At 53.4% G+C, this 17,091-nt stretch overlaps 1 protein-coding gene across 5 annotated transcripts in view; it reads right to left on the bottom strand.

The window, feature by feature from the left end:
• NACC2 (NACC family member 2) overlaps positions 1-17,091 on the bottom strand; it is a 49,476-nt gene that overhangs the window by 14,008 nt on the left and 18,377 nt on the right. For 2 of the 5 annotated variants that reach the window (XM_082775296.1, XM_082775297.1), the window contains exon 2: positions 3,672-4,598. In XM_082775296.1, the coding sequence (XP_082631422.1) occupies positions 3,672-4,536 (865 nt within the window). In that variant the 5' untranslated portion in view covers positions 4,537-4,598. Of the gene's footprint in view, positions 1-3,671; positions 4,599-5,333; positions 5,727-10,867; positions 11,159-17,091 lie in introns of those variants that run through there. The other 3 variants (XM_082775300.1, XM_082775298.1, XM_082775299.1) reach the window with 3 other exon arrangements.

Here is a 17,091-nt window from a genome sequence, read left to right as displayed (position 1 = left end):
GCAGGGGGCAGGTTTCTCACCCTCACCAGCACCTCCGCGCCCGCACCTCGCAGCCCCGAGAAGCCTCCGTGCAAAGCCAGAGCAAAAACACTCCAGCTAACACCCAGGGCATGCCCTTGGGAGCGTTTTGGTTCCTAAAAAATGCACAACCCCTTTGCTCGGGGCATCCTCCTGCCCACAGCACCGGTGTCCGACCAGTCCCTGCACCGCGCTGCTCCCGGCTCTGCAGCTAGCACCAGCTACCTCATTCCGAGCGCAATTAGCTGGCTGCAAGATGTTAATGGGTTCCTCGCTACCGGCTGCGACTCCAAGTGTTGCAGCGTTTCTCCTCGTAGCTCGGTTTGGGATACTTCGCAGCCTGCGCCGGAGCCGCTCATTACAGATTCTGGGTTGTTTCTTGCCCTCTTTCCTTACTGTCAGGAATCAGAGGCCAGGAGAGAAAACTATTCTCTCAGCTAATTACCACGACCATCCTATAATGGCTATTTTAGATGAATTTTTAATGAAGTGTGCTCTTGTCAGTTCGGGATTTCATAACTTTCAAGTCCAGCTTTTCCATCCCAGCGATTTGCTGCATAAAGATTTCTTCTCCCCTGCAGAGGAGCGCTCGGCGAGCGGGAGGGAAGGGGGACCCTCGCCTCGCGCAACCTCGCCGCTGCCTGTCAAAATCGAATTAAAGGCATCTGCTAAGCAGCAAGCTGACTGACAGGAACGCAGAAACCACGCCAAGCATCTGCAAGTCCTGCTGCAGCCCACTTCAGAGCAGGCCCACGGCGCTGTAATTAAGAAGGATAAAAATACTTTGCTTTTGTTTAATATTTTCCCCGAGTTGTGCATTCCTCTGATCAGATGCTAGGAGCCTCAGCAGCCTCCCCGGCGTCTTCCAGGCCCGTGTTCTCCAGGTCCAGACCAACGTACGGGATCAGAAGCCACTCAGCACGCCGTGCTTAAGGTGTGGGCTTGTCCTGGCATTTATCTGCAGCCCCTTCTGCACACCCTGTGCTTTTTTCTGTGCGTGCCACTGCTGCTGCACGATCCCCGTCCCTGCGCGAGGCTCTCTCCTGCTCCCCCTTCCACCACCCTTTGCCAAGGTCGAGATGTGCTCGTCGTCGCCTCTTGGATCCCAGCCTCGGAGATCGTTTCTGAATGCAAAAAGGGGGCGAAGGAGAACAGATGAGAAAGCCCACGGGTGGGACTCGGTGCTGCCCCGGCCAGGCGTGGGCGAAACCCGCGGCAGGGGCCAGCGCCCGCACCCAGCACCACGGGCCCAGCGCCGCCGCTGCTGGGTGGGGAGAAAGTACAGAAAAAGGGGAAAAAAAAAAATCTCTGAAATTCAGGGCTTAAGCTGCTGTGCTCTTCTCTGGCTTTGTTTTTGTTTTTACAAATGGGGCTCCTGGAAACCTTGGCAATCTGTTTTAAGCGGCTCCCCCCTCCCCCAGGCCTTTGTGAGGCTGCGGGCTCTACATGCCAGCAGCAGGATTAGCTGGCTCGCTCTCTTCCATCTTACGGTGTTGTTATGCTGCACCTTTTGAGGGTACAGTTTATCCCGAGTAATTAAAACACAGTTAGCTGTACAAGTCCCAGCCATAATGGAATAGCTTAGATTTTTTTTTTTTTTTTGCTTTAATCTCTTTTTTGTGTGCCCTGTTTTCCAGGAAGCCTGATACTATAGCTGGCTTCTTTAAAACAGGAAACTCCCTTGAAATGTGCTGGTGCGGAAGAGATATTTTAGCAGGAACATAGGATGCTGCAGCCTCGCCGGGGCTGCTCGGCGCGGGGCAGAGCCACGGCCGGGGCGCTGCCCACCTCGTGCCAGCTCCTAGCGCATCCAAGCGGTCCCAGGCTTCTCCCTGCAGGAGCCAGGCAGGAAAACCTTCCTTCCCCGGGACGACCAGCTCCCACGTGAGGGCTGGAAGGCTGAAATGCTGCCAGCGACGCCCAAGCAAGCTGCTGGCCTTTGCAGTTCTCCAGCTGGAAGCACGCTGGTGGCGCGGCAGCGAGAATCGGGCACCATCGCCCGCCTGGGTAATAGCTGCCTCCTGCTCCATCCCGCGGCTTTGTCCTGCCACAGCCTCCTGGCGTCCTGCAGAATTGGTTTTGTTCTGCTGCTATATAAACTGGCCCCACGACAGAGAAAGGCAAACACAGTGTACAAGGCTATAATCCCATTTCTCTGAAGAATAATGCTCCGAGCGCTCGGCGCTGAGGACAAGCCCATATTACTCGCTGCGTGCTCTACAGTGGGAAAACACAAAACAAAATAAAAACAAAACCAGCATGCAGGAAAACAGCCTTAATTCTCTTCGGCTCGACACCAGAGCTGGATTGCTGGCTGCTGGCACAGCCCCGTGCCCGGCGGGCACCCGGCCGCAGGACACCCGGTCCCCATCTGCCCGGCACGGGTGGTGACACTGCTCGGAGCGCGGCGCAGAAAGCAGAGAGGCTTCAGAGGCTCGTTTTCTCAGCAGATATTTCTAATCTTGAAATAGCATCACTGCTACTTGCATGCCTTCCCCCTGTCGCATAGGGTTTAGGAATTATTGCTTGTCTGTTTGCTGCCTGGCAGGCGGATGGGGCTGAGGGAAGTTCGGGCTCCTGCTCTTTGGGATGGGGTGGGAGAAGCAGGCTTTGGGCAAGGGAAAAGGTGGCGTTTGTCACATCTTCTCCCTTGCTTAAGAATCAAACCAAACGGCTTTGAGGAAAGCATGCCAGCTCCTCAACAAATGAGTTAAATATTGGCAAAATTAGCCCAGCAATCTCAGCAAAGCAGCAGCACGCAGAGGCAGCCCAAGGCTCGGGGCCACCAGACCCGGCGGCTCGTTCAGCCCGCAGAGACATCCCTGGGAGCACACACAGACCCGAGCCACCGCCTCCAGCACCCCCGCAATCCCACACCCCCCAGCCCTGCACCATGCCCGGGCAGCAGGACCGCCAGCCTCACCCAGCCGGAGGGCAAAGAGAGGGATTCCAGTTAGTTATGGGCACAGCGGTTCTAAGACAGAAATAAAACGTTATCAATTTGCCTTTCCCTGCTCGACTACAATGCACCAGGCTGCTCTGGCACAGGAAATGGGTGCTACTGCAAGCAGGGGGGGGGAGCAGAGCCTCCCTGCTCGCCTTTCTGCAGATATCCCTAACGAGCATCTTCTGTGAAGACGATTTATTCGATGACGTTCGGAGGAAGGCAGAAGAACGCACTCACCACTTATTTCAAAGGGCCAGGAGGGAGCCTCACACCCCACGGCCCAGCCAGGCTGCCTCGGGATGATGCTGCCCTCCACGGGTGACCCTCGGGTGCCCCACGGGTGCCCCACAGCACAGGGATCGGCTGTGGGGCCAGGCACCCACCGCGCGGCGCTCGCCAGCGACGGCCTGCTTGGTGGCTGACGAGCCCATTTTGGGTGACGTAGCCTCTGACCTAAAGTGTCCCAGCTGGGGACACGGCACGTGAGCGGTGGCACCGGGGGACCTGCCCACGCCGTACCAGGACAGAGGCTTCCACCGCCTCAGGCTGCTGAGTGCAGATGTCCCCAGCACTGCAGGCACTGCAACGCACGTGAACGAGCAAAGTGCCTGAAGCCAACAGCCCCCAACCACCTGCACTGCCCGGAGAAGGACCGAGAAAAAACTTGGGGAGAGCAGAAAACCAAAGGATGGAGACGGTTCGTTACCAGAGTAGCCTCCCGAGGACTTGATGTACATCTGCCCGTACTGCTCCTCCACCATGGTGTCGTACGCCTCGTCGTCTTCCTCGTCCTCCTCGTTGTGGTAGGACGTGGGGCTGTCGGTGGTGGGAATGCTGCTGGCGCCGGGGCTGGTCCGCTCCCCCTGCGAGTACTGCACCTGCTGCACGTTGGGCAGGAGGGTGGCCAGGTTGGGCACCCCGTAGTAGGAGACCCGGGACAGCTTCAGGGGGCCGGCGGCGGGGCCACCGCCTCCCGCGCCGTCCCGGGTGGCCGGCTCGAGGGGCCGCTTGGCTGCCAAGCCGGGCACGGCGGCTGCCTGCAGCTCCAGGTTCTCGTGCTTGACGCGGGTGAGGAGCGGGATGGGCATGGAGGGGGACATGACGTAGGGCGCCGAGGCCGACTGCAGCTGGTTGCAGGGGCTCTGCGGCTCCGAGCTGGGGTCTTCGATCATGGCGGTCTGAGAGTCACAGTGGGGGGAGCTCACCTTGAACATCAAGTCTGTCCCTTTCTCCACGATGTGCTGGATCTGCAGGAAGCCCGCCGTGTACATCACCACCAGCTGCTCGCTCGCAGCCATGGTGAGCTTGCCGGTGTAGCAAAAGGAGAGGATCTGCTGGAAGCAAGCGGGGGGCACCGTCCCCGGCAGCTCGAAGGCGTTTTTGCTGTTCCCACTGAACAAGTCTCGGAAGTAGAGGCTGCTGGCGGCCAGCACCGCCCGGTGAGCCTTGAAGGCTTGGCCTTTCACCACGATGGAGACATCGCAGTACAGCCCCAGCAGCCGCTGCTCGTTCAGGCAGCCCAGCACGGTGTTCCCGAAGTTGGGAATCTCTATGTGCAACATCTGCGACATGGCTCAGGATCAGCTGGAGCTCCTCAGACATTCAATGCAGGGATATCCAAAGTAGGGCACATCTGAAAAAGGGAGAAGGCAGGGAGAAAGGAACAGCGTTTTTAGACAGTTCACCGGCACACGCAGAAGCAGAGGAACCAGCCTCGCCGCACATCAAAGGCTCCGAACTCAGCTCAGAGCCAATGCAGAGAAGCAATTGCTTATAAAATCACTTATCGATGTTTCTAAACAACGCTGAAAATGCTATTGGTGGATGGCAAGGGATATTCCAAAATTCAAATATTTTCTTAAAGTTGTGGTCTGTTTAAATAAACACCGCTGATTTATTCCCCCCGGGGTTTACTTTATGCAGGAAAATCTGAACCGTAATGGGAGAGGAGAGAACAGTAAAGCACACGTAAAACAGACAGACCTTGGGCAGCATTATATAAGAAACACAACAACAACCACCGGCGATGCTGAAACTACAGAAAAGATATTTATAAAGCAACGTGCCATTTTGCCTGAAATAAATACAGGATTCTGTCGGGAGCAACAGCTCCCATGAAAAAGCACTCCACAGAGCGACCTTCCCGTTTGCACCAGAAAGAGGAAGCCTTTCGACAGCCAAACCCCTTCCCGACAGAATCATCCCGAACAAAACGGCTCTTAGCTAAAATTTGGGCAGATGCCCCAGCCCTAGCCGGGTGCTGCCCAGAGGCCGCTGGACCCTCCGACACGTGCCCTAGGTTTGGGGGTCCCGGCACAGCCCAGGGCAGCCCCCCCCCCTCTTTTTTTCTGTCCCCCCACCCCGGTACCTTCCTGCGGCGGGGGCAATTCTGCCTCTCACATCCCAGGGGAAGGCTCAGCTGAACGTGGAGCCGGTGTGCGAGCCCCGCACGACGCCGAGGAGGTTAATTTTAGTGCATTCTGGGCACTAAAACTCCGGCGAAGCAAATCACTGCGTATTCAGCGGCACGCAGCCATAGCCCAGGACCCCCCCACCCCGGCCACCCCCCCCGCGAGCTCCGTGCCACAGTCCAGGAGATTTAAAATCCTCCCCCCCCCACAAGCCTTTAACGCGGATGAAAAGAAAAACTACGTTTAACTAGTGCCGAAAGATCACAAGAACATCATTAAAAATAATCATGATAATAAAAAAAAGAAGTTCATCAGAGAAGGATTAAAAAAAAATAAATAAATCTGTTCCGAAAAGAGAATAACCCACAAAGAGCTGCTCTGTTCCCAGTGCTGGGGAAGAAAAAAAAAAAAAAAGAGTCCTATCTGCAAGGCCACGGGGTAACAGGAAGAAAAGGGAATGCGCTCAGAGCCAATTTAATTGTATCTGCATGGTTTAAAAAAAAAAAATTCTTCCGAGCGAGGAACTTCTCGGACCCCTCGCCGCCTGCGCGGGCACGTACCTTACAGACCGCACATCCAGCGCCCGCCGGAGGGTCCCCGGTCCCTCCTTATCGCCCCGTCGGCTGCGCTCTGTGCGGCGACGGCGATGGCTCAGGGGGGAAAAAAATAGTATCAGCCCCTCCGTTTGTATCTGCTGGAGCTCAAGCTTTTACCAAGTCAAATCTCCACGGCAGTGCACAGCATCTAAATGAATAGGCCGGATGCAGATTAACATTCAGGCTGCTCTCTGCAATGAATAGAGCCCTTTGATTAGGGACCTGAAGTAAATGCCAGTTTCAAACCGAAGCTTTAAAAACAGAGAAATATCAGTGCCAGAGGAATGCTCTCAGTGTTGGTACAAGACAGACTTTTGATGAGTCACTGCAATGCAAACAAAGATGGCAGAAATACTGTACTGTATGCTGATGAAATGCTTAGTGGTGCCACGGCAACTGAGACAGGTTTTAAATTTATAGTGCAGTTTTGCATATGAATTACGCTGTAAACTGCCTCCCCTGCCATCTAGTACATCCAGAGTGTCAAAGCATTTAAACTATTCCAAACAGTCTGCAGCGCTGGCACTGCTGCTGGTAACTCCTCGGGCTTGGGGAAGGGGCGGCGAGCACAGCAGCCCGCACCCCAGCACCCCCAGCCCACACCCCAGCACCCCCACCCCGCACCCCAGCACCCCAAAATCCTGCCCTGAGCCCCGGCATCCCCCCGCTGCCACCCCAAAGGGGCACGGGAATGCCCAGGTCAGCACGAAATAAAGAAATAAAGGTGCTCTGTGGGCAGCCACAGGCATGGCCCACCTCCCGCCAGCCCCCCCCCCTCCCTGAACATACAAGAAAGCCTTTCAAATGCAGGAAAAATGTTTACCCCTTGGGGAAAGCTTCTTTCAGTCTGTGGCTGAATCCACTAAAAGCAAATCCATTTGCTTAAGTAATGAAATCCTAGTCACATTGTCTCCTGGATTCAGATTTTAAATTACCTTCGCATTTATTGAGCATGTTTGGTGCTATTTTCTGGGAAAGAGGGTGGGGCCTTACTTTGCTTACTTATCTCTTGCCCAGAGCGTTTTTATTTCAATTATTGCTCTAGGATTTGTTTCAATGGCTCTGCTCAGATGGTCACACGCAGTTCGAATTTAAGAGATTAAAGATCCAGCCACCCTTAGACAAGGACGACAGGGGAGAGTGCAGACATGGTCTGTGGCACCCCATCTTGGTCCTTCCCCAGATTTTTGGCCCATATCTCCACTTTGCTGCCCTGGCACCTGCCTGGTGCACCAAGCTGTGCCCCCAGGACCACAGAGAGCTGCCCCGTCCCCATCTGGGTGCCTGCCCTCAAACAGGGTGGCCCCCAGCACCGCCACTGTCCGGCAGAGCTCCCAGATCAGCCCAGGTCTCCTCTGCCTCTTGCTGATGAGGGAAATAAAAGCAGAAAGAGGTGACTGAGGCGACCACACATCTCCACAAGAAGGTTGGAGAAGACACCGCAATGGCCAAGCCCACAGCCCTCCTCCAACCACGACGCTGCCAGCTTGTCCAAAAAGTCATGGAGCCTCCCCCAGCAAACGTGGGTTCGCTCTAGACCTGTAAAAATTCCTGATTTTTTATGTGGGTTTTATGCTTTCTGCTTTCGTCACATCAGCTAGGGTGGCAGGAGGGGACACGGAGAAGAGGTGGCCTTGTCCCCATCCAGCCTCACCTCAGAGTGGCGCCCACGGGTCCCCAGGCCCAGCAGGGCTTGGGCAGGCCGTGCTTTGGGGTTTTAAGTTGAAAACTGACATTTAAGGGAGGGATCCTTGCTGGCAGCTTGGGACAAAGGTCCCCATGGGGTGCAAGTCCCTGCTCCCCCACCAGTCCCCCCCTAGCCCACACTGGCCCCATAGCAAGCCTCCTTCTGAGGGCCGGCCTCCACAGGGAGGCTTGCTTAGGGGGGTCAGCCCTGCTGGCACAGAACGAGGTAACTTAAAACAGGTAAGAATTATTACCATTGCTTAGAAGATGCTCTACAAACAGGTCAGACGTGCCAGGAGGCACCCACAACTCAAAAATAGCCAGAATTGCACTGGTTTGGGATATGTCTAAGCCAGCGAGGCAACAAAACTAGTGCCCCAGCCTGGCAAATGGTCGGCAGATTTCATTTTAATCTTGCCACGAAGCATCAGAGTTTGAAGCAAGATGCTCTCTCCATTCCCCCCATCATCTCCCAGCAGGTTTCTGCTCTCAAACCAGCTGGGCCTCACTAGGTGAGCGCCCACACCGCCAGCCCCTGGCAGAGAAAGGCTCTGGCAAATGTAGAAATAATGGTAAAGGCAGTGACACCACCCGACGTCTGGGCTGGAAACACTACCCAGAACACAAGCAAACACTCAGGAGCTTCCAGAAGCCCAAATGACTTAAACTGCAGGCCGGGAATGGTGGTTTTTGGTTTCTTCCTCCTTTTACCTCATCCCTTCATGGCAGGACTACAGGTAACCAAAATAAGACTAAGAAATGAGATAATGTTGTGTTGGAAGCCAAGCAGAACCTGCCCACCACCACACCTCGCATCCCCTAAAACCAGCAGCAGCCAGACATCACCACAGCAAGAGGGTGAAGTGAGTCCCTGTAGGGTGATCGGACTTCTCCCAACACCACAAACCTTGGACAAAACCAGATTGAAAACAAACAAACCACCCCCTCCTAATTATTTCAGGTATGTGACAACTGAAACAAAACATCGTCTTGTTTTCTAATGGAAGCCTCTTACGTGAGCTGTTAGATATACCAGGACAGTTTGTACGTTTCTGCGTGACTTCTGTAAAGTCAGAGCCTTTGCCACAAGAAGTTCATAAAAAATTCAGCTGCCATTTGATACAACTTCTGTGAGAGTTTCCAGGTTCTGCGTTCACATGCTTTGAGGAAAAAAAAAAAAAAAAAGAAAAAGAAAAAAAAAAAAAAAAAGCAGGTTTGCTCCGTCCTAAAGTATTTTTCTGCTCAAAGGCCTGAAATGTCAGGGCTAGACGACAACAAAGAAAAATGCATCGACCTGGAATATGATGCTGGCATCACATCTCCCACAGGAGTAATCAGAAATAATTAGATAATTTATTTAAATTGTCTTTTCCTTAGCCAAGGGGGAAAGGGGAGTCGCAGATTCAACCAAGAAAAAAAAAAAAAAAGCCAAAAAGGGTTCCTAAAAAAGGGTCCCTACCATAACTTTCTGAGAGGTGAGGCTGCGGGAGGACAAAGGCAGCAGAAACCCTCCGGCGGCCGGGGACAAAGCACCGCAGAGGGCTGCCACGTCCCAGGAGCACAAGGAAACAGCTGAAAAGTCCTGCCCTGGAGGGCCCCAGCGGGTCAAAAGAAACTTCCCTTTCTTCTGTAAATGAGGAGAGCGAGGGAAAATAATAAATGATTATAATAATCACATTTTTAAAAAATTGCACCCCTGGGCTTCAGGCTGCCGGGGCTGGAGCAGGGAGGTGCCGATCTGTTGGCAGCAGGGATGCTCGCTGACAGCCCGGCTCTGCCTGCAGGGTTTGGGGCTGTTTTCCCCTTTTTTACCAAGAGGGAATGCTCTTTTTGCCCGAGGGGGAGCATGCAGAAGCACGCTGCTCAGTGCCAGAGCCCTGCTGCTGCCACTCCCGGGAGGGGGGGGGGGTGGGAAAAAGGTGCTGGGTGGGTGCTGTGCACCCCTCCCAGGATGTGCCTGCAGCAGGAGACCCAACCGGAAAAAAAAAAAAAAAAGGAAAAAAGAAAAAAAAGGGGTCGTCCCCCCTGTTTTGGAAGTCCCAGTTTGGGGCAGGGACACAAAGGGAAGGGACTGGGGTCAGAGATGCAAAGCACTGCGAACGCCGGTGCTGCTCAATGCCATCTGTGGCAGGGGAAAGGAGCCAAGGTTAAGTTTGGTGCTCGGGTGCCAGGCACGGCTCCCCGGCTCCGTGCTGCGGCACCGGGGCTCCTGCAGCTCCAAAGTGCCTGGCTGCGAGAGGCAAGCGGGGCCGCGAGCTAACAGCCCCCGGCTTCAGTCTGGCAGCCGGCGGCGAGCGGCGAAGCGAGGTTATTTCTGGTCTGTTAAGGCAGGGGAAAGGGAATTTGCAAAGCTGGGCAAGTAAGAGAAGCAGCGTGCGCAGGGCAGCCGCCTGCTCCTGCAAGTTCGCAGGGAAAGCGGGCGGCTCGGGATGCTGCTCCCGAGGGAGCGGTGGCGGCAGCAGCGCCGGTGGCAGCGTGTCCCCGCGGGGAGCGCTTCTCCCGGCAGCGCCCCGCGCTCCCTCCCGCTGCAGCGCTGGCAGCGGGGCTGCAGGATGCGTCCTGCTGCAAGGTGAGTCACTCGCAGCCTCCCCGAGCCGCCGCCGCTCGAGGTCACGGACCCGGGCAGGCTCCTGCCTCCGAAGCGCAGCGGTTCGGCCAAGGCGAGGCGTGTGGCTGCCATTATTTTTTTAATTAGGTTGTTTGTTTTGTTGTTTTCTTTTTTTTTTTTCTTCCTCCTTATCTATCACTGATTTTAAGAGCTCGCAAAGCAAGGACATGCAAAAATAGAAAATGCAACATCTAATTATTTTTTTTTTTTTCCACATTACTACAGGGAAAGGGGTAAAGGAGAGACATGGTTAGAAAATAAAACTATTCTGCAGAATGTCATTTTCTACAGCCTAACACAGCTCCTCAAGATCCAGCCAAAGTTACAAGCCCCTGAAGCACCAGAAAGCACACAGCACCCCGCTACCACGCCTGCTGCAAAGCCGTGCATTTCCTGCATCCCGTCACAAACACTAATTCACCTCCGTAACGCATCAAAAAGACAAGTGTCATGCTGAATCGTATTCTCCTCACTCCTCGCACACAACAGCAGAGCTAGCAATATATAACATGCATGACTCAGTCCTACCACCATGCCACCACAGAGCAGAAAGCCTTAAAATAAAGTAAATATCTTAAAAGGTCAATTAAGAAAAGCTTACAAAACATCAGACGCTGCTTCTCGCTAGAGCTCATTACCTAGTATGGTGGAGCTGCCTGTGTGTTTTTTTTTCTTGTGCAAGTTAGTCTGTGAGTCAGCATTAACACACATGAGAACATCAGGAATACTGCCTAGTTCTGATGCAATGGAGGTTGTAAAAAAAAAAAAAAAAAAAAAAACCTCGCGCTCCGTTTGGACAGGAGCCTGTAATTCAATTGCCTTTACTTTTCAATTACTGCATAGCCTACCGTTACCAAACTGCATAGGGGAAGGAAACTTTGCTTACATCTCTGTCTCAAAATTAATGACTTCTTACTTCTGGCTACAGTTTATTCTCCCTGCTTTCACAAAATAAAAAGTAGGCATAATATAAATTAACCCTTTGAGGGCGGCTGAGTCCCCGGAGATCGCAGGATCTCCGTGTTTTGGGAGGAATTTTAGCACTGGGGAGTGACACTGCCAAAAAGTTCTGGCGAAGGCAGACATTTATACATTAAACTTTTAGTACTCTATAAAGCGAAGCTACAATTGCATCTGAGCTTGATCCTTAATGGAAATATAAGCTTGCAGATAAGGAAAGTTACATACTGCAGACATTTAACTCTGTACTCGCAGGCTCGCAGCAGCAAACACGAGGTCGCACGGGATGTTGTGCAGAAGTGGCACCACTGGGCTTTGGGTAAAGCCACCAAAAAACCTGGAGGTGCTGTGACAGGCAGGACAGGACACAAGGCAGTCACTGCAGCCCGTGATGCCCGTGTTTCGCTGTGCCTCCATGAGTGCCACAAGGTTACTGCGAGCCCACGAAGCCCCTGATGGAGCTTGTAGGGGCGCTGATTGCAGCCCACCTCGTCCCTTGGGGCAGCGGACCTGGGGAGCCCCCAGTGCCACCCAGCCAGGGCCGCCTTGGGCATCACAAGCAGGTTCCACATCCCAGTTTGGTTTGTTGGTTGCTTTTTATATGAAAACACAAGCACTAAACAATTCTTGGGTCTTTATGAACAAGTACAAGTCGTTATTAATGCTCATTAACCAAGAAGGAACCCCCCCAATATCCCAGACCGATCTTTCCGCAGCTTTGCTGGCACATAGCTCTGCCTGAGGCCAGCTGAGCCCTGGGTTGTTCCCCAAGCGTGTGGGACACTTGCATACAGATGAATCGAGTTTTAAAGGAAAAAAAAACCCAAGCAGCAACTCCCGGGCCAAGTTCTCATGTGCCAAACTTCCCAACCGCCGCGGCGCGGCTCGACAGCGTTTCAAAAGAATTCCAGCGCTGTTTTGAATACTGCTGACAATCTTCCTCGTCAAAATTTGTAATTTAAATACCTCCAATGCGAGAAGCGCGCGGCTCCCCGGGGTGCACCCAGCTCCCCCCACCCCAGCCCTGCTTTGGGATCAGCATCCCACAACGCTCCCCATCGCCCCCCATCATCCTTGGGCATCACGGGGGATCCTCCCCATGGTCCTCCAGCCACGAACGCCTCCACGATGGTTCTCCAGATTACTGGGGGATGAACCGGCCCTGCACACCGCAGACCCCAATTCTCCCCTTTTCCCCATACTTTAGGGGTGCGCCCACGCGAACTGCCCGGATTCCTACAGCAAGGAAGGGTTAAGCCGAGGAGCCCCGGTGCCCAGCCCCGCAGTTAACCAGCGGATAAGACGTTCCTTCACATGACTTCGGATGTGTCAATAAACCAAAAATAATTCTATGCAAATAAGCCTAATTGTGGAGGAACAGCAAAATTAATTTCTTCGGGCACACGCAGTTTGAGAGGAAGCAGCTCCATTTTGGCTGAAGCATGTTTAAGATTCCCTCCCGGTGCTGCAGAGCACCTTGAAAGGTCGACGAGCGCTTTCATATTCTCGGATCCATCTACAACACTGCAGCAGATGAAACGGATTGACCTATACGAGAACCGAAACGGGCTCGGTGAAATAATCCATCAACACCCTTTCCCAGCCGCAGCAGCGTTTGTCATGGGCACGTTTGGAAAGAGCACCTACCTACTGCAGCTGATAGCGGGCTCGATAGGTTTTAAATAATGGCCACGCTCCCACGGGAGGTAACCAAACACGGCATAAATAGCTGCAGAGCAGCGGAGCCGGTACGCAACATAAAATACGTCCATATTAAAGTGTGCACGAAGCCTGTGCCCATTACTGAACTCATTAAAGACAGTGATACTTTGTAACATACTCTAATCTTTAATATTCATAGCTTGCTTCATTTGCATATCATGCCATAAATAGTTGAAGCAGAGGTAAAACACAAAGCGCTCTACTTGCATTTCTAATTATGCCTAAAATCAAATGTAAATCACAACACATCCAAGACAGAAAATATTAAATTTGCTGTCTCTCCATTAAAATATTAAAATAAATAATAAAAAAACCCAAACCAATTATTTTTTAGGAAGAAAATCCAAAGCACAGAGCCGGGATGACCCTGTTACGAGCAAGGGCTGCGGTGTCGGAGCTGGGCCCGTGGCCGTGAGCCTGGATGTGGCTGCAGCGACCCCACTGCCCATCCCACTGCTCCCTGGTGCTTGCCCCGGGTTTGTGCCATGTTTGCTTCCCTGTTTGTTCTCCTGTGCCCCATGCACCAAGCCCCAAGAGCTGCATCCACCACCGAGCCGTGCTGCAGCTGCTCCTTTGACCTTGGGCTCTGAGGGAACAAAAGCAGCCCTTCTCCGCGGGGCGGCCGGGAAATCTTAACCCGAGGAGGTGAATTTGGAGAATCGGATTGAGATCTAACTTGTGCTGCAGTGCTGCAGGCTGCTGGTGGTGGTGTGGGTGCGGAGGGACACACGGCCCTGCTGGATGGAAACCTCACAGCTGGGGAGCGGCCCCAAAGCCCATAGCGGGGTGCTCAGCACCATGTCTGGGTGACTCTGAGAGCTCTCCAACGCCCATGGCTCCATGAACATCTCCCCAGCCCTGCTGCATCGTGTGGCACAGCAGCCCCAGCACCCAGCATTGCTGCCTGGGGACGCCTGGAGCCTTCCTCCCCATCCCCCTCCTCCTCCTCTGCTCCTAAGTTGCTGCTAACGACAGGGAAGTGCAGCAACCACGGCACTCTGAATAAAGTTCTGCAGATCCATGGCCAAAAATTTCATTAAAAGCTACCTAACCGGGTTTTGGAAAAGTGGGGCAAAAATTGCTTCTGCCAAAAGGCATTTTTGGAAGCCCCCAGACCCACACGCAGGATGGAGGAGGATGGCCCATGGCTTGCCACCAACCACCTCTGTGCTCCCCTTTCTTTTACCCCTGGGCCTGCAGCTGCACACTGCAGCGTAAGGAAGGGCTGCCGAGGGTGGCTGCCCTCAGGGAAAAATGCACTTTTAAATCACTTCAGCTGGGACTGCTTGGGGATCCTGGCGTTTGCAGCACCCCAAGATCCCATCGCTGGCGGGCTCGGAGCCTTTTGCCACCCCCAGGCTCTTGCATGACACCGGCGCTTCTTCCTGCTGCCTCGCCAGGCTTCTTCCCAGTTCAAGAAAAATACCGTAGTTGTTCTACCACAGAGCTAAAGTATCTCTTCAGCAAGATCTACCTCCAAAGAATTCCAGAGCAGTAATTAAATTTAACCCCGAAAGGTGAGTGTTTACTCCTTTGTCCCGGTTAATACAGCTGGCATACAGAGAGAAGTGAAAGCGAGCTGCTCAGTGTGCAGAGCTTTTTTGCTGTTCATATGTACCCTGGCATTTTGCCCGGACCTATTTTTAAGCCCATTTACTAGAAATCCCACAAATTAAAGGAAATACGGATAATGTTGTAAGAATCCTTTGGGCCAAATAAAAGCTACACATAATTTTCCTTGCGCATCAGACTAAGATCCTTAACCACAAAAACCAGATTTCCCCAAAGCTCTTTTGCAACTGCGAGAGAATCTCGTTTTGTAAAAAAAAAAAAATAATAATAATAATAAAAAAAAAAGGTGCTCCGATTCCCGGCTCGATGCCGAGGGGCAGCGCAGCAGGTGGCATGAGGCACGAAGCGGACACCGCCAGGCCCAACAAGGCCGCTGGTGATGGCGGTGGAGCCTTCAGGGAGTGTTTATACATGTAGGGAGCCATGAGATGTGCCTTGAGGGGTTTTTGTCTGCACGGAGAGCTGTGTGGCCTCCAGAGGTGTGAGGCCTTGCTTCCCAGCTCGGTCCCAGCCATGTGTGGCGCATGCAGAGCATCGTATCACAGGGAGGCCCCAGTACATCCCAGTCCCACCCAGCCCAGCCTGGACCCACTGCAGGACCCAGCCCCAAAATGCACACTGAGGGCAATGACAAGAATCATAGAATGGTTTGGGTGAGCCCACACAGAGCCACGGACACGACCCCACCAGCCCAGGCTGCCCAAAGCCCCCCCAGCCTGGTCCTGGATGGGGCACCCACAGCTCCTTGGGGCACCCTGGGCCTCACCTCCCTCAAAGCGACCAATTTCTTCCTAATATCTGACCTAAACCTTCCCTCTTTTAGCTTAAAACCATCCCTGCCACCTCCAGCTCATAAAACTGCTCTAATCAAGCTCTAACAAAGCCATTCTCTGCGCCTGTAGCAGGTGGGAGTCCAGTGATAAGAAACGGGTGAGAGAAGTGCCCGCAGCCAGGGCCGGGACGGAGGCAGCCAGATCCGTGCTGACCCCAGGGAGGGACTGCAGTGGGAGCAAAGTGCGGGCGTTAAAACCAAACCAAACCAAACCCAAGCCAAGAAACACACACCTGGGATTTAAAAGGAAACTAGCAAGCAGGTATGTTTCAACAGAATTCATAAAACAAGCATAAAAAGCCCCAAACCACACCAGTAAACGCGGCTTTTGGGGTTAGTCCTTGCGGGAGGGGGCTTCGCTCCCTGCAGCTGTGCGGCAGCAAGGTGAAGCAACCCTCATTAAACCTGCCTCTCCTTTCGGCCTCGTTCCTCCCCAGCAGTCCCTGAAAACGTCCTCCTCACAAACATTTCAACCTCCTTTTAGAAAGAAAAATAATTACGAAGGGGAATAAACACTCCCCTTCTACAAACGCACAGAAGTGAGCAGTTAAACACGCAACTTTGGGAACTTTTCCAAGATTTATATGTTTTGCATGAAAAGCAAATGTTTTTTTCCTGCCTGGGAAAACATTTAAATGCCACGCTTAGGAAGCCAAGTCCGTTTGTTCCTACTCAATGCTGCTTCTTGGGCAGAACCCAACCCGAGCCTCGTGCAGCCCAGGGACCGGTGCCCACCGGTGGCCGAGCCCCTGCAGACCCTACACAGATGGGGCTCATCAGTGCCGCCCTTCTCGCTCCCCCCACGCAGCCGGATTCAGCCCAGACATGGGGTTTTCCACCCCTGCTCTCCGAGCAGAGGAGGCTCGGCAAACCTGGAGCCTTCCCCTGGTTAACAACCCAACCGGGCCATGACCCCAATCCGTTCTGCTTTCCTGGGAAGAGGAGGAGGAGGAGCTGGGAAGGAAGGGGTGAGGCTGAGCCTGGGAAGAAGGCAGGAGGATGCTTTACTTTTATTTCTCTCTATCCTACTCGACTTTTAACTGGCAATGAATTGAACCAGCTCTGGCCATGTCGGTAGCCACGAGCTGCCTCCTCATGGGGCAGGGCTGCCCCCCGGGCTCGGCTCCCCTTCTCTGCCCCCGAGCAACACCAGCAAGACCCTAAAACATGGAGCTGTGCCCAGCCCCAGTGCCAAGTCCTCACTGGGACACCTGGATGCTTGTCACCGCAAAGCCCTCCTGCTTTTTGCAACAACACGGCAAGTGATTTCCCTCTATTTTCCCACTTATTTCTATATTTTTAAAATCTTTCTGGCCAGTTAGACCAGAACCATCACAATTGCGAAATCCAGGAAATGTGCTGCAACACTCTGTAATACTTGCAAGGCAATTAGCCAAAAACCTCACACAAATAAGCTTTTTTGCCACACCATTCTAACCACCAAGCATTAACCCATTTCTTAGGAAACGACATCTGCTGAAATAACTTCCTAATCTAGGAGCAGGCATGGAAAAAGAGCCGCCGCAGTATCTCTAGCCCGTGGTAAACAACATCTCCAGCCAGAGCTGCTCCACCAGAAGACCTCAAAGTCACCCTGGCTGAGTGCATGGCTCGTCCCGGGCTCTGTCCCCAAGGCATCAGCTCGCCAGGAAAGCTGGCACGTGGGGAGTTTTCCCTGCAGCATCCAGGCACCGGTGTATGGAAACACGGCGCTTCCTCGGAGAGCCCGTGGCGGAGGC

Source organism: Aythya marila, assembly GCF_965140915.1.
Source record: "Aythya marila genome assembly, chromosome: 19".
Classification (NCBI taxonomy): Eukaryota; Metazoa; Chordata; class Aves; order Anseriformes; family Anatidae; genus Aythya; species Aythya marila.
This window is presented reverse-complemented; position numbering and strand designations above follow the sequence as displayed.